This window comes from Coregonus clupeaformis, unplaced genomic scaffold, assembly GCF_020615455.1.
Source record: "Coregonus clupeaformis isolate EN_2021a unplaced genomic scaffold, ASM2061545v1 scaf0811, whole genome shotgun sequence".
NCBI classification, from domain to species: Eukaryota; Metazoa; Chordata; class Actinopteri; order Salmoniformes; family Salmonidae; genus Coregonus; species Coregonus clupeaformis.
This window is the reverse complement of record NW_025534266.1, coordinates 202,921-226,357: the sequence shown is the minus strand read 5'-3', so window position 1 is coordinate 226,357 and position 23,437 is coordinate 202,921. Positions and strand designations below refer to the sequence as shown.

Here is a 23,437-nt window from a genome sequence, read left to right as displayed (position 1 = left end):
AGAGGTCAAAGGAGAATGGCAAGAATCGTGCAATCTAACAGGCGGGCCACAAACAAGACAATCATACCGGGTTCCAGTCCTATCAGTCCATGGTCCCATCCTGCCTGGTGTCAACGCTACAGGCTGGTGGTGGTGGTGTAATGGTGTGGGGAATGTTTTCCTGGCACGTGTTAGGTCCCTTGATACCAATTGAGAAACGTTTCCATGCTCCGAAGAATTCGGGATGTTCTGGAGGCAAAGGGGGGGTCTGACCCGGTACTAGATGGTGTACCTAATAAACTGGCCACTGAGTGTATATATATATATTTGCCAAGATGATTGCAAAGAAAACCCTTATACTGCACAAATACAGCAGATCCAGATCCCTGAAAGTACTCATTGAATGGTAAGTGTTGCCTACTACCGTGTCTTAATGTAATGTAAACTGTAAAGTATTTTGTCTGTAATGTCTACTACCGTGTCTTAATGTAATGTAAACTGTAAAGTATTTTGTCTGTAATGTCTACTACCGTGTCTTAATGTAATGTAAACTGTAAAGTATTTTGTCTGTAATGTCTACTACCGTGTCTTAATGTAATGTAAACTGTAAAGTATTTTGTCTGTAATGTCTACTACCGTGTCTTAATGTAATGTAAACTGTAAAGTATTTTGTCTGTAATGCCTACTACCGTGTCTTAATGTAATGTAAACTGTAAAGTATTTTGTCTGTAATGCCTACTACCGTGTCTTAATGTAATGTAAACTGTAAAGTATTTTGTCTGTAATGCCTACTACCGTGTCTTAATGTAATGTAAACTGTAAATTATTTTGTCTGTAATGTCTACTACTGTGTCTTAATGTAAACTGTAAAGTAGTAGTAAGTATTTTTAGTTATGCGTACGGACTCCAGGAAGAGTAGCTGTTGGCATGGTGATCTGAATAAAGGTAGTTAAAGTAGGTCCAATAGAGAACAGTTGAAACGACAGTAGTACTGTGGCGAGACGGAGAGATCGTCTCAAGGCGGTGTAAAGTTTAATAAGAGTCAGCTTCTTTGGTAACAGTTCATTCAGGTGAACATAAATGTTATTCTATGTCCAAAACAGACCCCACATAATCCCGCTTGGAATTATTGAATATCAAATCGAAACCTCCTCCATCAATATGTAACAATTACTTTGCAGTTGAGCAGCAAAATGTAACAGTGAACAAATGTAAAACAATAAAAAAAATTAAGTTAACGTAACAGACAATCAGGGTTGGGGTCAATTCCAGTCAATTCAGAAAGTAAACCAAAATTGCATTGAAAAGCATTGAAGAGAATTGGAATGTCAGCGTACTTCCTGTATTGACTGGAATTAGCCCTGCAGTTAGTGCCAGTAAAACGGCAAATTGGGCCCCGGCCATTGACGCTTCTCTGGAGGTTAACGTCAGAGCTAACACATCGGCTGCTGATGGTGACAAGAGCAATCAAGCAACTTTATTAAACATGCCAAACAGACATGTGATCATACAGCAGTAAAGGCAACAGTGGTGGCGTTCCTGGAGGGATTCACATTCCTGTCAAACATATGCAGACGGACCAGGCTACCTGGCTACCGTACAGGCTACCTATCTGGCTACTGTACAGTCTACCTATCTGGCTACTGTACAGGCTACCTATCTGGCTACTTGTACATACAAGCACACTGCACCAATGGAGTGAGGATAAACTTAAAGTATAAAGGTGTAGTCCCACTGGACGGACGGTCTTTGGTTTAAGAGCTTAAGTCTAAGTGCTAGTCTGTCCTTGGGTAAGAGCGGTCCTTGGGTAAGAGCGGCCCTTGGGTAAGAGCGGTCCTTGGGTCTTAAGCGCTAGTTTGACCTTCAGGGCCACCGTAGCCATCAGGATGGATCCAGGAGCTCCAGCAAAGCCCCAACTGATCCGAAGTAGCCCTGACGACAACAATCACGTTAGTTTACTGCAGATCTCTCACTTCTCATGGTGTTTGATATACAAACTGAGCAGATGGGATATGTTGTTGTACTCCATCAAGGATTGACCAAGGAAGAGCTTTACCTTGTGTCTTACTTTAGTCCCTGTTCTCATGGTGTTTGATGTAGTTACCAGTATGTGTATCTACAGTGCCTTCAGAAAGTATTCACACCCCTTGACTTTTTTCCCACATTTTGTTGTGTTACAGCCAGAATTTGAAATTGATTACATTGAGATTTTCTGACACTGGCCTGCACACAATACCCCATAATGTCAAAGTGGAAATTATGCTTTTAGAATTTTTTTAAAATTAATAAAAAGCTGAAATATCTTGAGTCAATAAGTATTCAACCCCTTTGTTATGGCAAGCCTAATTACATTTCATTAACAAGTCACATAATAAGTTGTATGGACTCACTCTGTCTGCAATAAGTGTTTAACATGATTTATTAATGACTACCTCATCTCTGTATCCCACACACATACAGATAATTCCTGTGTAGCTCAGTTGGTAGAGCATGGCGTTTGCAACGCCAGGGTTGTGGGTTCGATTCCCACGGGGGGCCAGTATAAAAACATTTATGCACTCACTAACTAAGTCGCTCTGGATAAGAGCGTCTGCTAAATGACTAAAATGTAAATGTAATAATTGTAAGGTCCCTCAGTCAACCAGTGAATTTCAAAACACAGATTCAACCACAAAGACCAGGGAGGTTTTCCAATGCCTCGCAAAGAAGGGCACCTATTGGTAGATGGGTAAAAATGCAAAAAGCAGACATTGAATATCCCTTTGAACATGGTGAAGTTATTAATTACACTTTGGATGGTGTATCAATACACCCAGTCACTTCAAAGATACAGGCGTCCTTCCTAACTCAGTTGCCGGAGAGGAAGGAAACCACTCAGGGATTTCACCATGAGGCCAATGGTGGCTTTAAAACAGCTACAGAGTTTAATGGCTGTGATAGGAGAAAACTGAGGATGGATCAACAACATTGTAGTTACTCCACAATACTAACCTAAATGACAGAGTGAAAAGAAGGAAGCCTGTACAGAATACTAATATTCCAAAACATGCATCCTGTTTGCAATAAGGCACTAAAGTAAAACTGCAAAAAATGTGGCAAAGAAATGAACTTTGTGTCCTGAATAAGAAGCGTTATGTTTGGGGCAAATCCAACACAATATCACTTAGTACCACTCAATATTTTCAAGCATAGTGGTCGTTGCTATGAAAAGCCAACTGACATTTCCTCCTGAGGTGCTGACCTGTTGCACCCTCTACAACCACTGTGATTATTATTTGACCTTGCTGGTCATCTATGAATGTTTGAACATCTTGAAGAACGATCTGGCCTTAAATGGCCATGTACTCTTATAATCTCCACCCAGCGGCACAGCCAGAAGAGGACTGGCCACCCCTCAGAGCCTGGTTCCTCTCTACCCAGTACAGCCAGAAGAGGACTGGCCACCCCTCAGAGCCTGGTTCCTCTCTAGGTTTCTTCCTAGGTTCCTGCCTTTCTAGGGAGTTCTTCCTAGCCACTGTGCTTCTACATCGCTTGCTCTTTGGGGTTTTAGGCTGGTTTCTGTATAAGCACTTTGTGACATCTGCTGATGTAAAAAGGGCTTTATAAATACATTTAATTAATTGATTATGTTATGGGTATGCTTGTCACCGGCAAGGACTGGGGAGTTTTTCAGGATAAAAAAGAAACGGAATGGAGCTAAGCACAGGCAAAAACCCAGAGGAAAACCTGGTTCAGTCTGCTTTCCAATAGACACTGGGAGAGAAATACACCTTTCAGCAGGACAATAACCTAAAACACAAGGCCAAATATACACTGGAGTTGCTTACCAAGATGACATTGAATGTTCCTGAGTGGCCGAGTTACAGTTTTGACTTAAATCTACTTGAAAGTCTATGGCAAGACCTGAAAATGGCTGTCTAGCAATGATCAACAACCAATTTTCTAAATAATAAATGGGCAAATATTGTCCAATCCAGGTGTGCAAAGCTCTTAAGAGACTTACCTAGAAAGACTCACAGCTGTAGTCGCTGCCAAAGGTGATTCTAACATGTATTGACTCAGGGGGTTGAATATTTATGTAATCAAGATATTAGTGTTTAATTTTGCATTAATGTTTGACAAATGTTAGTTAATTTTTCTTCCACTTTGACAGAGTATTTTGTGTAGATCGTTGACAAAAAAAATTGACAATTAAATCCATTTTAATACCACCTTGTGACACAACAAAATGTGTTTGTTAAAAGTCAAGGAGGTGTGAATACTTTCTGAAGGCACCATTCAGACTGAACCAAGCAGATACATCGTCAAGGTACATTTTAAAACATCTTGTTTTCCTCCAGGCCTCAGGGACGGACTGAATACCTTACCTCGTGTCTGAGGAACAGGGCTTTCAGCTGGCCTTTAGACCAGTAGTCCATGGCATAGGCCAGCAGCTTCATGGACAGGGTGTTCACCCTCAGGAAGTTCCCTACGAACACCACCCTCTCAATGTTCTGGCCAGAAATACAAACAGAGGGGTACGTTGACACTTTATTTCTTACATGGTTCATGGTTGTAAAAACGGATGATTACAATGGGTCATTTCAGCCTTCCATTCATTTAAATATCTTAAGATTAAGTCTAATTTCTCAAATCAATGACAACAGACATGAAACAACACGTGTTTCAATGCAGACTGGCTGAAGCAGAGCCCGGTGCCTTCAGATGCAGACTGGCTGAAGCAGAGCCCCGTGCCTTCAGAGCCCTGTACAATGCAGACTGGCTGAAGCAGAGCCCCGTGCCTTCAGATGCAGACTGGCTGAAGCAGAGCCCCGTGCTTTCAGAGCCCTGTACAATGCAGACTGGCTGAAGCAGAGCCCCGTGCCTTCAGATGCAGACTGGCTGAAGCAGAGCCCCGTGCCTTCAGATGCAGACTGGCTGAAGCAGAGCCCCGTGCCTTCAGAGCCCTGTACAATGCAGACTGGCTGAAGCAGAGCCCCGTGCCTTCAGATGCAGACTGGCTGAAGCAGAGCCCCGTGCCTTCAGAGCCCTGTACAATGCAGACTGGCTGAAGCAGAGCCCAGTGCCTTCAGAGCCCTGTACAATGCAGACTGGCTGAAGCAGAGCCCCGTGCCTTCAGATGCAGACTGGCTGAAGCAGACCCCGGTGCCTTCAGAGCCCTGTACAATGCAGACTGGCTGAAGCAGAGCCCCGTGCCTTCAGATGCAGACTGGCTGAAGCAGAGCCCCGTGCCTTCAGAGCCCTGTACAATGCAGACTGGCTGAAGCAGAGCCCCGTGCCTTCAGATGCAGACTGGCTGAAGCAGAGCCCCGTGCCTTCAGAGCCCTGTACAATGCAGACTGGCTGAAGCAGAGCCCCGTGCCTTCAGATGCAGACTGGCTGAAGCAGAGCCCCGTGCCTTCAGATGCAGACTGGCTGAAGCAGAGCCCCGTGCCTTCAGATGCAGACTGGCTGAAGCAGAGCCCCGTGCCTTCAGATGCAGACTGGCTGAAGCAGAGCCCCGTGCCTTCAGATGCAGACTGGCTGAAGCAGAGCCCCATGCCTTCAGATGCAGACTGGCTGAAGCAGAGCCCCGTGCCTTCAGATGCAGACTGGCTGAAGCAGAGCCCCGTGCCTTCAGAGCCCTGTACAATGCAGACTGGCTGAAGCAGAGCCCCGTGCCTTCAGATGCAGACTGGCTGAAGCAGAGCCCCGTGCCTTCAGATGCAGACTGGCTGAAGCAGAGCCCCGTGCCTTCAGATGCAGACTGGCTGAAGCAGAGCCCCGTGCCTTCAGATGCAGACTGGCTGAAGCAGAGCCCCGTGCCTTCAGAGCCCTGTACAATGCTGCTTGATCCAGATTCCACAAGGCAGCATCATAAAGAGGCTGAAGGCAAAGAGAGAACATCCAACACCACCACCCTGAACATCCAACACCACCCTGAACATCCAACACCACCCTGAACATCCAATGCACCCTGAACATCCAACACCACCACCCTGAACATCCAACACCACCCTGAACATCCAACAACACCACCCTGAACATCCAACAACACCACCCTGAACATCCAACAACACCACCCTGAACATCCAACACCACCCTGAACATCCAACACCACCCTGAACATCCAACACCACCCTGAACATATCTCTGTGTGATGTTAATCTGTCTCCACGGTCTTCAGAGCAGCACTATACCGCCACAACATGCAAACAGTGTCTGAAATTGAAGCCTATTTCCTATATTTATTATCGGTATATTTATTCACAATTTTAATAGTAGAAATACACTATGGCAGTTTAGATATAGTGCACTACGTTGGACCAGGGCTCTAGTAGTGCACTATATAGGGAATAGGGTGCCATTCTCTGGTCTAAAGTAGTGCACTATGTAGGGAATAGGGTGCCATTCTCTGGTCTAAAGTAGTGCACTATGTAGGGAATAGGGTGCCATTCTCTGGTCTAAAGTAGTGCACTATATAGGGAATAGGGTGCCATTCTCTGGTCTAAAGTAGTGCACTATATAGGGAATAGGGTGCCATTCTCTGGTCTAAAGTAGTGCACTATATAGGGAATAGGGTGCCATTCTCTGGTCTAAGGTAGTGCACTATATAGGGAATAGGGTGCCATTCTCTGGTCTAAAGTAGTGCACTATATAGGGAATAGGGTGCCATTTCATAGTGAAGTACCTCGTTGAGCGCAACCATCCTGGTGATGGAGCCGATGTTATTGGTGATGGAGACCAGGGTGGCTCTGGCTAGGTCCTCTTTAGAGATGGCCTCCCGCTTCTCTTTACACACCATGTTCCCAAAACTACAAGACAGAAATACATGTTCCCAAAACTACAAGACAGAAATACATGTTCCCAAAACTACAAGACAGAAATACATGATGTTCCCAAAACTACAAGACAGAAATACATGATGTTCCCAAAACTACAAGACAGAAATACATGATGTTCCCAAAACTACAAGACAGAAATACATGATGTTCCCAAAACTACAAGACAGAAATACATAATGGCCAGAGCGACTTACAGGAGCAATTAGGGTTAAGTGCCTTGCTCAACGGCACAGACAGATTTTTCAGTTAGTCGGCTCGGAGATTCGAACCAGCAACCTTTCCTTTACTGGCCCAATGCTCTTAACCGCTAGGCTACCTGTTGCAAAACATTTTGCTACTGTATTCACTAATGAATACACCCCTGGTAACGGTTTTCCTGGAGGCCACACCCCTGGTAACGGTTTACCTGGAGGCCACACCCCTGGTAACGGTTTACCTGGAGGCCACACCCCATGTAACGGTTTACCTGGAGGCCACACCCCTGGTAACGGTTTACCTGGAGGCCACACCCCTGGTAACGGTTTTCCTGGAGGCCACACCCCTGGTAACGGTTTACCTGGAGGCCACACCCCTGGTAACGGTTTACCTGGAGGCCACACCCCTGGTAACGGTTTACCTGGAGGCCACACCCCTGGTAACGGTTTACCTGGAGGCCACACCCCTGGTAACGGTTTACCTGGAGGCCACACCCCTGGTAACGGTTTACCTGGAGGCCACACCCCTGGTACTAATAACGGTTTACCTGGAGGCCACAGCCCAGCCAGGGAGGCCGAAGCGCTCGTAGTCCCCTCCGTAGATGTCCCGTACTAGCTTATCCACGCGTGTGCTCTCCCCCTGCGACGCCATCTGCAGAGCCTCCTCGAAGCTGGAGCAGCCAGTCAGTAAACAGCACAGCCCCAGGAACGTCCCTCCGCCCAGACTGCATGGGAAAACACAGGACACTGTTATAACCATATTATTAAAAGCACTCCAAATGTTCCAGGCTCTTCCTTCCCAGGCTCCGGGGAGACGTTTTCCCCTAGATATAGAAACAACTTCCCCTCCCCAAATTCTAACCTTTAACCAATGGTGGTTGAAATTCTAATGTGACCCAAGATCAGCGTCTAGGGGAAACACCACTCCACTCCAGTGGAACAACTTCCTGTCTCCTCCTCTTGACTCTAGCCATGCAGCACAGAGGACTATTATGGCAGACAGGGCCTGAGCAGCCAGACTCAGTGAAAGAGTCTCTTTCAGGGCAGGCAGACGGGGAAACCACCAGGGACAACAAACAGAGGCGAGGGGAGCAGCCATAGCCTGGGTACCAGTCTGTTTAGCTCCATAGCCTGGGTACCAGTCTGTTTAGCTCCATAGCCTGGGTACCAGTCTGTTTAGCTCCATAGCCTGGGTACCAGTCTGTTTAGCTCCATAGCCTGGGTACCAGTCTGTTTAGCTCCATAGCCTGGGTACCAGTCTGTTTGGCTCCATAGCCTGGGTACCAGTCTGTTTGGCTCCATAGCCTGGGTACCAGTCTGTTTGGCTCCATAGCCTGGGTACCAGTCTGTTTAGCTCCATAGCCTGGGTACCAGTCTGTTTAGCTCCATAGCCTGGGTACCAGTCTGTTTAGCTCCATAGCCTGGGTACCAGTCTGTTTAGCTCCATAGCCTGGGTACCAGTCTGTTTAGCTCCATAGCCTGGGTACCAGTCTGTTTAGCTCCATAGCCTGGGTACCAGTCTGTTTAGCTCCATAGCCTGGGTACCAGTCTGTTTGGCTCCATAGCCTGGGTACCAGTCTGTTTGGCTCCATAGCCTGGGTACCAGTCTGTTTAGCTCCATAGCCTGGGTACCAGTCTGTTTAGCTCCATAGCCTGGGTACCAGTCTGTTTAGCTCCATAGCCTGGGTACCAGTCTGTTTAGCTCCATAGCCTGGGTACCAGTCTGTTTAGCTCCATAGCCTGGGTACCAGTCTGTTTAGCTCCATAGCCTGGGTACCAGTCTGTTTAGCTCCATAGCCTGGGTACCAGTCTGTTTAGCTCCATAGCCTGGGTACCAGTCTGTTTAGCTCCATAGCCTGGGTACCAGTCTGTTTAGCTCCATAGCCTGGGTACCAGTCTGTTTAGCTCCATAGCCTGGGTACCAGTCTGTTTAGCTCCATAGCCTGGGTACCAGTCTGTTTAGCTCCATAGCCTGGGTACCAGTCTGTTTAGCTCCATAGCCTGGGTACCAGTCTGTTTAGCTCCATAGCCTGGGTACCAGTCTGTTTAGCTCCATAGCCTGGGTACCAGTCTGTTTAGCTCCATAGCCTGGGTACCAGTCTGTTTAGCTCCATAGCCTGGGTACCAGTCTGTTTAGCTCCATAGCCTGGGTACCAGTCTGTTTAGCTCCATAGCCTGGGTACCAGTCTGTTTAGCTCCATAGCCTGGGTACCAGTCTGTTTGGCTCCATAGCCTGGGTACCAGTCTGTTTGGCTCCATAGCCTGGGTACCAGTCTGTTTGGCTCCATAGCCTGGGTACCAGTCTGTTTAGCTCCATAGCCTGGGTACCAGTCTGTTTGGCTCCATAGCCTGGGTACCAGTCTGTTTAGCTCCATAGCCTGGGTACCAGTCTGTTTAGCTCCATAGCCTGGGTACCAGTCTGTTTGGCTCCATAGCCTGGGTACCAGTCTGTTTGGCTCCATAGCCTGGGTACCAGTCTGTTTGGCTCCATAGCCTGGGTACCAGTCTGTTTAGCTCCATAGCCTGGGTACCAGTCTGTTTAGCTCCATAGCCTGGGTACCAGTCTGTTTAGCTCCATAGCCTGGGTACCAGTCTGTTTAGCTCCATAGCCTGGGTACCAGTCTGTTTGGCTCCATAGCCTGGGTACCAGTCTGTTTGGCTCCATAGCCTGGGTACCAGTCTGTTTGGCTCCATAGCCTGGGTACCAGTCTGTTTAGCTCCATAGCCTGGGTACCAGTCTGTTTAGCTCCATAGCCTGGGTACCAGTCTGTTTAGCTCCATAGCCTGGGTACCAGTCTGTTTGGCTCCATAGCCTGGGTACCAGTCTGTTTAGCTCCATAGCCTGGGTACCAGTCTGTTTAGCTCCATAGCCTGGGTACCAGTCTGTTTAGCTCCATAGCCTGGGTACCAGTCTGTTTAGCTAGAATTCCACTCCTTGTCAGAACACAGAGTACAAGGAATGACCTCTAAAATATATGTAAACAGACCATACGTGTATCAGATTTTGTTTTCTTGGAAAGCTGTGAGTGCCATTATATGATACAATATCAGTACTTATTGCATTTACAACTTGTCTAAGCACCATCATCAACTGATTTCAGACAGTGTGTGGCTGTGGATTGACTGCATTGTTTGAATGGAATGTTGGCATATTGACAGTTAATTAAAACAATTAATGGAATAATTCCTCTGTCTGGCTAGTTAGCCAACACACATAAAGTGCAGAAAAATTATTCACATTCATTGATTTACACAATATATCTTATCACAGCACTGGCAAACAATGGTTGATCATATCCCTGACCAAAATGGTTGAACTTTATCCCGTCATAAGAAGGTTCATGTCCATTCAAGTATTCTAATTCCTAATTCTATGCAGATAATATTGGTTGTTTCAATAAAAAATAAACCTTCACAATACGGTGCAAAGTGTTCGAGTTACCTGCTGGGGGGCAAGGAGACCCCAGCTCCGCTAAAACCATTGACAACTGTGTGCCGTTGTCAAGGGATTGTTAAATAAATGTTATAACTATTTGGATTTAATATAATGACCTCTTGAAGAGCAATTTTCAAATTATTCAGTGCAAAACAATTGCCCACATTTAGCTTTATCATCAGAGTTATAAAACAAGTTACCACCTGGGGGCGGCCCGTCAGGAAGTCCAGGATCCAGTTGCAGAGGGAGGTGTTTAGTCCCAGGGTCCTTAGCTTAGTGGTGAGCTTTGAGGGCACTATGGTGTTGAACGCTGAGCTGTAGTCAATGAATAGCATTCTCACATAGGTGTTCCTTTTGTCCAGGTGGGAAAGGACAGTGTGGAGTGCGATTGAGATTGCGTCATCTGTGGATCTGTTGGGGCGATATGCAAATTGGAGTGGGTCTAGGGTTTCCGGGATAATGGTGTTGATGTGAGCCATGACCAGCCTTTCAAAGCACTTCATGGCTACAGACGTGAGTGTTACGGGTCAGTAGTCATTTAGGCAGGTTATCTTAGTGTCCTTGGGCCACGGGGACTATGGTGGTCTGCTTGAAACATGTAGGTATTACAGACTCGGACAGGGAGAGGTTGAAAATGTCAGTGAAGACTCTTGCCAGTTGGTAGCGCATGCTCTGAGTACACGTCCTGGTAATCCGTCTGGACCCTGCGGCCTTGTGAATGTTGACCTGTTTAAAGGTCTTGCTCACATCAACTACAGAGAGCGTGATCACACAGTCGTCCGGAACAGCTGGTGCTCTCATGCATGCTTCAGTGTTCCTTGCCTTGAAGCGAGCATTTAAAGACATTTCGCTCGTCTGGTAGGCTCACGTCACTGGGCAGCTCGCGGCTGGGTTTCCCTTTGTAGTCCGTAATAGTTTGCAGGCCCTGCAACATCCGACGAGCCTCAAAGCCGGTGTAGAAGGATTCAATCTTAGTCTTGTATTGACTCTTTGCCTGTTTGATGGTTCGTCTGAGGGCATAGCGGGATTTCTTATAAGCGTCCGGACTAGTGTCCCGCTCCTTGAAAGCGGCAGCTCTAGCCTTTAGCTCGGTGCGGACGTTGCCTGTAATCCATGGCTTCTGGTTGGGGTATGTACGTACGGTCACTGTGGGGACGACGTCGTCGATGCACTTATTGATGAAGCCGGTGACTGTTGTGGTATACTCCTCAATGCCATTGGATGACCCCTTTCATATTGACCGAGTCACTGGTGCTTCCTGCTTTAGTTTTTGCTTGTAAGCAGGAATCAGGAGGATATAATTATGGTCAGATTTGCCAAATGGAGGGCGAGGGAGAGCTTTGTATGAGTTTCTGTGTGTGGAGTAAAGGTGGTCTAGAGTTGTGTGACATGCTGGTAGAAATTAGGTAAAACGGATTTAAGTTTGCCTTCATTAAAGTCCCCGGCCACTTTGAGCGCCGCTTCTGGATGAGCGTTTTCTTGTTTGCTTATGGCCTTATACAGCTCGTTGAGTGCGGTCTTAGTGCCAGCATTGGTTTGTGGTGGTAAATAGACAGCTATGAAAAGTATAGATGAAAACTCTCTTGGTAAATAGTGGGTCTACAGCTTATCATGAGGTACTCTACCTCAGGCGAGCAGAACCACGAGACTTCCTTAATATTAGACATCGCACACCAGCTGTTATTGACAAATAGACACACACCCCCGGCCCTCGTCTTACCAGAGGGAGCTGTTCTGTCCTGCCGATGCACGGAAAACCAGTATATCCTTCGCGTCGGACTCATTAAAGAAAAATCTTCGTCCAGTTCGACGTGAGTAATCGCTGTTCTGATGTCCAGAAGTTATTTTCGGTCATAAGAGACGGTAGCAGCAACATTATGTACAAAATAAGTTACAAACAATGCGAAAAAACAGCACAGTTGGTAAGGAGCCCGTAAAAACGGCAGCCATCCCCTCCGGCGCCATTATAAAACAATGCCTAGTTGTCAATGGTTTTAGCGGAGCAGGGGGTTTCCAAATCGCACGCTGTGCACCTTATTGTGACGTTGTATTGACAACGACCTATAAGCTAATATACGTCAGGCTAATACAGAACAAACTCCGTTCAAAACGCTAAACCACCTCATAGGTTCAAGGTACAACTTGGCCCCGTTTCAACACGTAGAGAAAAACAGGAAGTGATTCGCTTTCATCACCTCGGATAGGCTACGTTACAAAACCAGTTAAGTGATGTAAAACAGGAATTTAAATCACAAGGACAAATATAACCCAAATGTACGTCTACAGCTTTTTGGTATAAATGTGGTTAATAGACACCGGTGACAGTGGCCAAAAGGCTTACATTTACATTTACATTTTAGTCATTTAGCAGACGCTCTTATCCAGAGCGACTTACAGGAGCAATTAGAGTTACGTGCCTTGCTCAAGGGCACATCGACAGATTTTTCACCTAGTCGGCTCGGAGATTAGAACCAGCGACCTTTCGGTTACTGGCACAACGCTCTTAACCACTAAAGCTACCAGCCACACGCTAACCTTACCTGGTCCCAGTCACTCGTTTGTAGTTGTTCTTGGAGTAGACGGCCAGCATGCTGACGCCAGAGCCGATGTTGACCAGCAGCACAGGGTATGGGTTCTCCAGGGTGAAGGGTTTCTGGACACAGTGTTCGGGGTCTGTAGGGTTCTCGTAGTAGTAGCACTCTGAAGGACTGGACACCACTGAGTCTATGTAGAGGACACCCCGTATCAGACAGTCCAGCTCATCTAGTTTCAGCAGCTGGAGGTCAGCCATCTGAGGAGAGGAGAGAACAGAACAGGAGGTCAGCCATCTGAGGAGAGGAGAGGTCAGGAGGTCAGCCATCTGAGGAGAGGAGGTCAGCCATCTGGGGAGAGGAGAGAACAGGAGGTCAGCCATCTGAGGAGAGGAGAGAACAGGTGGTCAGCCATCTGAGGAGAGGAGTGGTCAGGAGGTCAGCCATCTGAGGAGAGGAGTGGTCAGGAGGTCAGCCATCTGAGGAGAAGAGAGAACAGGAGGTCAGCCATCTGAGGAGAGGAGAGGTCAGGAGGTCAGCCATCTGAGAGGAGGAGAGAACAGGTGGTCAGCCATCTGAGAGGAGGAGAGAACAGGAGGTCAGCCATCTGAGGAGAGGAGAGAACAGGAGGTCAGCCATCTGAGGAGAGGAGAGAACAGGAGGTTAGCCATCTGAGGAGAGGAGAGAACAGGTGGTCAGCCATCTGAGGAGAGGAGAGAACAGGAGGTCAGCCATCTGAGGAGAGGAGAGAACAGGAGGTCAGCCATCTGAGGAGAGGAGAGAACAGGAGGTCAGCCATCTGAGGAGAGGAGAGGTCAGGAGGTCAGCCATCTGAGAGGAGGAGAGAACAGGTGGTCAGCCATCTGAGAGGAGGAGAGAACAGGAGGTCAGCCATCTGAGGAGAGGAGAGGTCAGGAGGTCAGCCATCTGAGGAGAGGAGAGGTCAGGAGGTCAGCCATCTGAGGAGAGGAGTGGTCAGGAGGTCAGCCATCTGAGGAGAGGAGAGAACAGGAGGTCAGCCATCTGAGAGGAGGAGAGAACAGGAGGTCAGCCATCTGAGGAGAGGAGAGGTCAGCCATCTGAGGAGAGGAGAGGTCAGCCATCTGAGGAGAGGAGAGAACAGGAGGTCAGCCATCTGAGGAGAGGAGAGAACAGGAGGTCAGCCATCTGAGAGGAGGAGAGAACAGGAGGTCAGCCATCTGAGGAGAGGTCAGGATGTCAGCCATCTGAGGAGAGGAGAGAACAGGTCAGCCATCTGAGGAGAGGTCAGAAGGTCAGCCATCTGAGGAGAGGAGAGGTCAGCCATCTGAGGAGAGGAGAGGTCAGGAGGTCAGCCATCTGAGGAGAGGAGAGAACAGGAGGTCAGCCATCTGAGGAGAGGAGAGGTCAGGAGGTCAGCCATCTGAGGAGAGGAGAGGTCAGGAGGTCAGCCATCTGAGAGGAGGAGAGAACAGGTGGTCAGCCATCTGAGGAGAGGTCAGGAGGTCAGCCATCTGAGGAGAGGAGAGGTCAGGAGGTCAGCCATCTGGGGAGAGGAGAGAACAGGAGGTCAGCCATCTGAGGAGAGGTCAGGAGGTCAGCCATCTGAGGAGAGGAGAGGTCAGGAGGTCAGCCATCTGGGGAGAGGAGAGAACAGGAGGTCAGCCATCTGAGGAGAGGAGAGGACAGGAGGTCAGCCATCTGAGGAGAGGAGAGGTCAGGAGGTCAGCCATCTGAGGAGAAGAGAGGTCAGTCATCTGAGGAGAGGACAGGAGGTTATTTTCCCCAATTCATCATATACATAGTGGTTTCTTAAAAGATTTGCCTAATACATACACTGAGTATACCAAACATTAGAATTCCTTCCTAATTTTGAGTTGCACCCCCTTTTGCCTTCAGAACAGCCTCAATTCATCGGGGCGTGGACTCTACAAGGTGTCGAAAGCGTTCCACAGGGATGCTGGCCCATGTTGACTCCAATGTTTCCCACAGTTGTGTCAAGTTGGCTGGATGTCCTTTGGGTGGTGGACCATTCTTGATGCACACGGGAAACTGTTGATCGTGAAAAACCCAGCAGCGTTGCAGTTCGACACAAACCGGTGCGCCTGGCACCTACTACCATACCCCATTCAAAAGGCACTTAAATCTTTTGTCTTGCCCATTCACCCTCTGAATGGCACACATACACAATCCATGTCTCAATTGTCTCAAGGCTTAAAAATCCTTCTTTAACCTGTCTCCTCCCCTTCATCTACACTGATTGAAGTGGATTTAACAGGTGACATCTATAAGGGATCATAGCGTTCACCTGGATTCAGTCTGTCATGGAAAGAGCAGGTGTTCCTAATGTTTTGTACACTCAGTGTAACCCCCCCCTCCCGCTAAAAATCTTCCGTTGCCTGTTTACTGGACCCACCTGGCGGAAGTCCAATTCAAACTTGTAGGCCCCCCCGCCGGTGGCACAGAGGGTGGTGTGGAGGCTGGAGAAGTGCTTGTTACGGGCCATCTGCAGGAAGGCCGGCAGATCCTGGGTGGGGAAACGGATGAAGTGGAGGTTCCCTGTGCGCCCGCACATCGTCAGGTCCTTCAGCTCTAGGTGAACATCTCTGATCCCCGTCTTACCTAGCCCCACAGATACACCGTCATAAAAGGTATACTTTCATTAGTCCATATTTTTAAATGGATTTTTTTTTTTTTACCTCAAAACCCTCAGATATACACTTACACATTAGGTTGGGGAGGCTGGAGCGGAGTAGCCTCGCAAAGCCGCCTGATCCCATGAGCTTAGGGTTAAGGTTAATGAAGAGATGGGGGGGATATCAGTCTGGCAGGGCTGCAGTTGCACACTATTGCGGATATCAGTCTGGTAAAGCTGTGAAGGTGTGAGCTTGGAGCCCTCACCGTTTCGTAGGACCAATCAGCGTCCCCCTTGATGGTTTAGGTGGTGCCGACCACGAGAAGCGCCTGTACTGGGGCCACGGAACGAAAACAAAATCAACCTATCGAGGAGGTTAGTGTTGATGCTGCTATAGCATCAGCTATATCAGGACTGGAGGGCAGCTTGATTTTCCAGCTGGCTTCGCTGGTAGTCAAGAAAATGGGACGGATCGACAACCCAATACTGATAGTGGTGTTGCCGTTGGTCGCCCTCATGGAGGACCAGATCAGAGAGGCTGCGAAGCTATGCAGCTCTGTGGGAATAATGATGCAGAACATCCTCCATGGACGTTGCCAGATTGTTTTCGGTGGCCCAGAGAGTCCTGGTCGCTAAACGACAAGTGGAGGAATTGGAATCAAGTGTTTTAAGAAAACCTCATGGGGAAGGGTAAGGGGGATACCTAGTCAGTTGCACAACTGAATGCATTCAACCAAAATGTTTACTCCGCAATTAACCCAACCCCTTTGAATCAGAGAGGTGCGGGGGGGGCTGCCTTAATCCACGTCCACGTCATCGGCGCCCGAGGAGCAGTTGTTGTTGGGGGTTAACTGCCTTGCCGGCTTGGGGATTTGAACCAGTGACCTTTCTTAAACGCTAGGCTACCTAACGCTCTTAAACGAAATGGTAAATATAGTTAGCTACGTTAGCTAGCTAGCTAGTAGTGCATACGTAAACAACCTTCTCAAAAAGACAATAAGCTAACTAGCAAGCCAGCTTTATGTCTTGCCCTTGCGCTAACATACCGTTTTAACGACTTATGTTTGCAAGTCCGTAACTATGCATCTTATTATTACACCTTCTGATTAAGACTCATTGTTGGATCTTACTTTCTTTCAACCAGGGGAGAGGGTGCCTTCAGAGAAGACTTTGCAAAGCTGGGAGGACTCTGATCCATTGCCAAAGAGGGGGAGTACACCAGTGCCAGTTCAAGTCATTGGCCCATATTCATTAAGTGTCTTAGAGTCCTGATCAAGGATCAGGTCCGACCTGTTAGTAACTTGCCAAATATGGGCCCTGGTGATTTTCAAAACCTTCCCAACCCTATCCTGTAGTAGTAAGCTTAACCCCTGCTGATTGCCCATCATTTAACAGGACAATATCTCTATGCCATGCTGGGTGGAGAGTCTCTACGTCTGTGTGAGGGACATGCAAGAACACGGTCATGTGCACTTTTGATAGTGTTTGCTAAAATGAAGGATTAAACAATATCGTATATGCTTCACATACTCCCACCCCTATTTAAAACAACTATTATTTACATTTTAGTCATTTATCAGACGCTCTTATCCAGAGCGACTTACAGTTAGTGAGTGCATACATATTTTTTTTCATACTGGCCCCCCCGGGAATCGAACCCACAACCCTGGCGTTGCAAACGCCATGCTCTACCAACTGAGCTAAATGGGGCCCATCACCCTTACTCAGCTCAACCAACGTTCTTTGGCTGTTTTTCAGCCTTGGGTGAATTTTGACTCGTTCTATTGTCCAGCCTACCCTTAACAGCATTGGCAGAAAGCGGGTGTTGCCGGGTCAGGAATAAAGTATTTTCAATCCGCCTCAGGCACCTTTGTAGGTCGTCACTAGTTACCACAGCCACAAAGTCATAAACCCCGCCTCTTTCCACAATTTATCTTCTTAAAATGTTTATTTTAAACTTAACCCCACTGCTACTCTTATGCCTAACCTGAAATTAAGACCAAAAAGCTCATTTTTGTTTCCATGAATTTTTACGATACAGATGACTATGTGGCTGTGGTAGCTAGTGGAAACAGTCTTTATACGCCTGCTACGTTAGGTTAGGTTTCCAAACACTAACTTATGTCGATCCACCCACTTATTTTGCAACGCCCACTTTCAGACACACTCCACATATGCAGTACTCCAATACTTGTTTATCTGGAAACACAGCAGTATACCCCCACCCCTATTTAAAACAACTATTATCTCTGGAAACAAAGCAGTGTGTATATAACTGCTTTTGTAGAGGCCTCCCCGAGTGGCGCAGCTGTCTAAGGCACTGCATCGCAGTGTTGCGGCGTCCTCTGGGTGGTCCTATGTAGCTCAGCTGGTAGAGCACGGCGCTTGTAACTCCAGGGTAGTGGGTTCGATCCCCGGGACCACCCATACACAAAAATGTATGCACGCATGACTGTAAGTCGCTTTGGATAAAAGCGTCTGCTAAGTGGCATATTATTATTACTACCGGGAGTCCCATAGGGTGGCGCACAATTGGCCTAGCGTCGTCCGGGTTAGGGGAGGGTTTGGCCGGAGGGGCTTAACTTGGTTCATTGTGCTCTAGCGACTCCTTGTGGCGGGCCCGGGCGCCTGCAAGCCGACTATGGTCGTCAGTTGAACGGTATTTCCTCCTACACATTGGTGCGGCTGGCTTCCGGGTTCAGCGAACGGGTGTTAAGAAGCGTGGCTTTGGCGGGTCATGTTTCGCAGGACACATGACTCGACCTTCGCCTCTCCCGAGCCCGTTGGAGAGTTGCAGCGATGAGACAAGATCGTAATCGGATCGCAATTGGATAGCACGAAATTGGGGAGCAACACCTTGTCAATGAACAATCATCCCCAGTCTATGTAAGTACTATACATGGAGCAACTATGTCTTCTGGGTAGTTATGGTTAATCTTTTCCACATGGTCACACGTGGAAAACCTGTGGAGAATCCTCAAACATACTTAATCAAGGTTATAATGTTGCCTATAAGATTTGATAATAAGACACTGTTTTTAATGAGGTTGTTTATGTTTAAATATTTCTAAAAACATGTTTTCACTAAGGGGTAATGTGTGTAGATAAGTGAGATATAAATAAAAAAAATCAATTTTGAATTTAGGCTTTAACAACAAAATGAGGAATAAAATCAATGTGTATGAGTACTTTCTGAAGGCACTGTGCACTACCGGTCAAACGTTTTAGAACATCTACTCATTCAAGGGTTTTTCTTTATTTTTACTATTTCCTACATTGTAGAATAATAGTGAAGACATCAAAACTATGAAATAACACATATGGAATCATGTAGTAACCAAAAAAGTGTTAAACAAAATAAAATATTTTATATTTGAGATTCTTCAAATAGCCACCCTTTGCCTTGATGACAGCTTTGCACACTCTTGGCATTCTCTCAACCAGCTTCACCTGGAATTATTTTCTAAACCAGCTTCACCTGGAATGCTGCCTAAATGAGTACCGACCCGTAGCACTCACGTCTGTAGCCATGAAGTGCTTTGAAAGGCTGGTCATGGCTCACATCAACACCATTATCCCAGAAACCCTAGACCCACTCCAATTTGCATATCGCCCCAACAGATCCACAGATGATGCAATCTCTATTGCGCTCCACACTGCCCTTTCCCACCTGGACAAAAGGAACACCTATGTGAGAATGCTATTCATTGACTACAGCTCAGCGTTCAACACCATAGTGCCCTCAAAGCTCACCACTAAGCTAAGGACCCTGGGACTAAACACCTCCCTCTGCAACTGGATCCCGGACTTCCTGACGGGCCGCCCCCTGGTGGTTACTTGTTTTATAACTCTGATGATAAAGCTAAATGTGCGCAATTGTTTTGCACGGGGCAGTATGAAAAATGTATCCACTCACTAACTGTAAGTCGCTCTGGATAAGAGCGTCTGCTAAATGACTAAAATGTAAATGAATGCAAAGCGCTATGTCTGGAGAAAACCAGGCACAGCTCATCACCCATCTAACACTATCCCTATCGGGAATGCATGGTGGTGGCAGCATCATGCTATTTGGGATAGTTTTCAGAGGCAGGGACTGGCAAGGATAGCGGGAACAATGGATGGAGCCAAATACAGGCAAATCCTTGATGAGAACCTGCTTCAGAGTGAAAACGACCTTAGACTGGGGCGAAGATTTACATTCCAACAGGACAATGACCCCAAGCAACGCTGGAATGGCTTCAGAACAAGAATGTGAATGTCCTTGAGTGGCCCAGCCCCAAACCCAGACATGAATCCTATTTGAAAAATCTGTGGAGACTCGGAAGATTTCTGGTCACCACAACTCCCCATCTAACTTAACATAACTTAAGAGAATCTGCAAGGAATAATGGGAGAAAATTCTCAAATCTAGATGTACAAAGCTGATCCAGACGTACCCAAGACGACTCAAAGCTGTAATCGCCACCAAAGGTGCTTCTACAAAGTATTGACAACACAACACTTATTATGTGTTGCTGTGGAATAAGTCAAGGGGTATGAATACTTTCTGAAGTCTTAACTCATTATATTTTGTTATGCAGAGACACATGATGTAAATGTTGGGCTCTTTCTCATTATGGGGTACGTACCAGTTGGATTTGTACATATGCTTTGTTATAGGATTTAGTGAACCTTCTAGATGGACTGTCTGTAAACCTTATAATGTAAACCTCATCTATAGGATCTTCTCTCCAGAGGTTCCAATGGAAATGAATGTACTTCCGGTGTACCAAAATGCAATGACGCTGTCGGTGTGATCGAGGTCTATAGTCTGGGCCAGGTGAGGTCTTACCGTAGGCTGTTGGAGGTCTATAGTCTGGGCCAGGTAAGGTGTTACCGTAAGCTGTGTTGTAGGTCTATAGTCTGGGCCAGGTGAGGTCTTACCGTAAGCTTTGTTGGAGGTCTATAGTCTGGGCCAGGTGAAGTCTTACCGTAAGATGTGTTGGAGGTCTATAGTCTGGGCCATGTGAGGTCTTACCGTAGGCTGTTGGAGGTCTATAGTCTGGGCCATGTGAGGTCTTACCGTAGGCTGTTGGAGGTCTATAGTCTGGGCCAGGTGAGGTATTACCGTAAGATGTGTTGGAGGTCTATAGTCTGGGCCATGTGAGGTCTTAACGTAGGGTGTTGGAGGTCTATAGTCTGGGCCAGGTGAGGTCTTACCGTAAGCTGTGTTGGAGGTCTATAGTCTGGGCCAGGTGAGGTCTTACCGTAAGCTTTGTTGGAGGTCTATAGTCTGGGCCAGGTGAAGTCTTACCGTAAGCTGTGTTGGAGGTCAGGTAGCGCCGGATGCTCTTCAGGTTCTCTACCTCCTCCTGCTCCTCCTCGGCTGTGATGTCTTTGGGCTCAAAGTAGACCAGCTTCACCAGGGTGCCACCGATGTCCATCCCAAACCAGGGGAAGGCTGTACAGACACAGACACCAAACAGAATGAGAGGAGGAACACATCTTTGTTAATAAAATGTCAGCAACAGTACATACAAATGGTTGCAAAATGTTGCTGCATAGAGACAGCTCTGGAAGTGATTAGGAGGGAGGGTGAACAGCAAATCAAATGTCAACTACACATTACAGTACACAACGAGTTATCATTGACAGTGTTGGTTACTGCACAATCCAACACCCATTTTTACATATGGGTGGTCCTCTGTAGCTCAGCTGGTAGAGCATGGCTCTTGTAACGCCAGGGTAGTGGGTTCGATCCCCGGGACCACCCATACGTAAAAATTTATGCACACGTGACTGTAAGTCGCTTTGTATAAAAGCGTCTGCTAAATGGCATATTATTATATGTAAGGTTTGGCATCAAATAAAACTACAATATATATATTACATGTCAACTGTTTCTAAAAAATGTCAGGTAATCGTGACACAAAGCTTGTAGAACGATGTTCTTCAATACAACGCTAAGAAATATGGCAATAATAGTAGACCGCTCTGTATGCAGTGTCCTCCCCCTGAGCAGTGTTTACTGAGACGCCATCTTGTCTGCCTGCTGCTGCAAAACATTCACGATGCGCAAACAAGAGGGACGTTTTTCCTGATGGACACACGAGCAAAAATATTTTGACTGGAAAGCCAACAGCTTGTTCACATTGTAGAACTGAAAAATGACATGGCAAACAGAGAAGACGGCCGTTAGCTCGCTAGTTAGCTATTATGCTGCCGTTTGTTAGCCAACATTAGCTACATTAGGTAAAGTTAGTGTTCCAACGTACGTGGCCTGATCTTTCTCAGGGAGTCCATCCTTTGCCTTGATGAATAGTTGGATGTGCGTCGTTCATCGGCGGCACTTCCCCCGGCCGTAGTTGTCTCCATGTTGCTACCGTCTAATCCTAAATGATTCGACACGTCACTCCTTGAACGGGACCGCTTCAGTGGAGGCTGCGCCGCGTCTTCGTTTCCCCCCCCGGTCTCTGGTTCATTCTCGCCGTGGTGCCGCGCCGCGTCTTCGTTTCCCCCCCCGGTCTCCGGTTCATTCTCGCCGTGGTGGCCATTCGGCTGTTCCATTGGATACAACTGAAGAATGACGTCTTGATATACAATTAGTAATAGCTTCTGCGTTCCGGACTGCTAGATTATTTTTCCACCAGTGTTTTGATGTGTCAATTCGCTTTCACAACAAGATGAAGCTGAAGAGCGGCAGGAGCTCTGAGCCAATTCGATCTAACCTAACGTCCCTTCAAGAATGTTCTAGTCGGTCAAAGGGATCCAGTTTTTGTCAAATAAACGTCAAAAGTAGATACTTTTTTTTGCATTTAAGCTAACCCTAAGCCTTTTCATAACCTTAACCTAATTCTCCTGCTACGATAATTCTCACAATATGCTACGAAAAGTCAAATCGGACGTTATTTTGTACAAAAGCTGGATCCCTTCTAGCCATGACCGTTCTAGTCATTTGATTGGACAATATTGGTTCCGCGTCCAATAGAAGGCGGGGGATACAGCACCGAGAGTTTACATTTTAGTAATTTAGCACGGTGGTTCCCAAGCGTTTTCGGTTACTGTACCGCCAACTGAATTATGCTTTCCCCTCATGTGCATTTTACCAGAAGGGCTACGGTGTCAGTCTTCTCAAGTACCCCATATGGATAGGCCAAGTTTCGGTTATTGGCCCAACGCTCTCAACCGCAAGGCTATCTGCAACCCTCTTTGCTCTTTAGCATACATTTACAATGTACACTTATTTTCACAACCTATTGAGAGGAAATTAGTGAATTGCTCACTGTTTAGACATCATTTATAGAATAGATAATTAAACTCCCATATCTTTTGGGTGACATATCACAGCAGCAAGATTTCAGACCTTGTTGCCACAAAAAAAGGGCAACCAGTGAAGAACAAACACCATTGTAAATGCAACCCATATTTATGTTTATTTATTTTCCCTTTTGTACTTTAACTATTTGCACATCATTATAACACTGCATATAGACAATGACATTTGAAATGTCTCTATTCCATTGGAACTTTTGGGAGTGTAATGTTTACTGTTAATTGTTTGTTTATTATCTATTTCACTTGCTTTGGAAATGTAAACATATGTTTCCCATGCCAATAAAGCTCTTCGAATTGAAATAATCATGTGTGAGCAGCAGAATTGTATTGATTGTCCATTACAGATGTACACAGGGAACATGTATAGCCTACAGAAGGTTAAAACACCTCTGGAGAGAAGATCCTATAGATGAGGTTTACATTATAAGGTTTACAGACAGTCCATCTAGAAGGTTCACTAAATCCTATAACAAAGCATATGTACAAATCCAACTGGTACGTACCCCATAATGAGAAAGAGCCCAACATTTACATCATGTGTCTGT

General features: G+C 46.7%; 1 protein-coding gene across 2 annotated transcripts; it reads right to left on the bottom strand.

Moving 5' to 3' along the window:
* Window positions 1–968: 968 nt before the first annotated feature.
* On the bottom strand, window positions 969–22,969 carry LOC121544513 (pantothenate kinase 2, mitochondrial). 2 transcript variants are annotated; one of them, XM_041854439.2, is made up of 8 exons: window positions 21,833–22,969; window positions 20,872–21,018; window positions 15,360–15,565; window positions 12,974–13,224; window positions 7,546–7,722; window positions 6,650–6,773; window positions 4,347–4,472; window positions 969–1,911 (listed from the first exon to the last, which is right to left on the bottom strand). In XM_041854439.2, the coding sequence occupies exons 1-8, from the start codon at window positions 22,122–22,124 to the stop codon at window positions 1,861–1,863; spliced, it is 1,374 nt and encodes a 457-aa protein (XP_041710373.2). In that variant the 5' UTR covers window positions 22,125–22,969; the 3' UTR covers window positions 969–1,860. The 2 variants fall into 2 exon arrangements, with proteins under 2 accessions (XP_041710373.2, XP_045072759.1); XM_045216824.1 differs by lacking the exons at window positions 20,872–21,018; window positions 21,833–22,969 and adding an exon at window positions 15,669–15,708.
* Window positions 22,970–23,437: the final 468 nt, after the last annotated feature.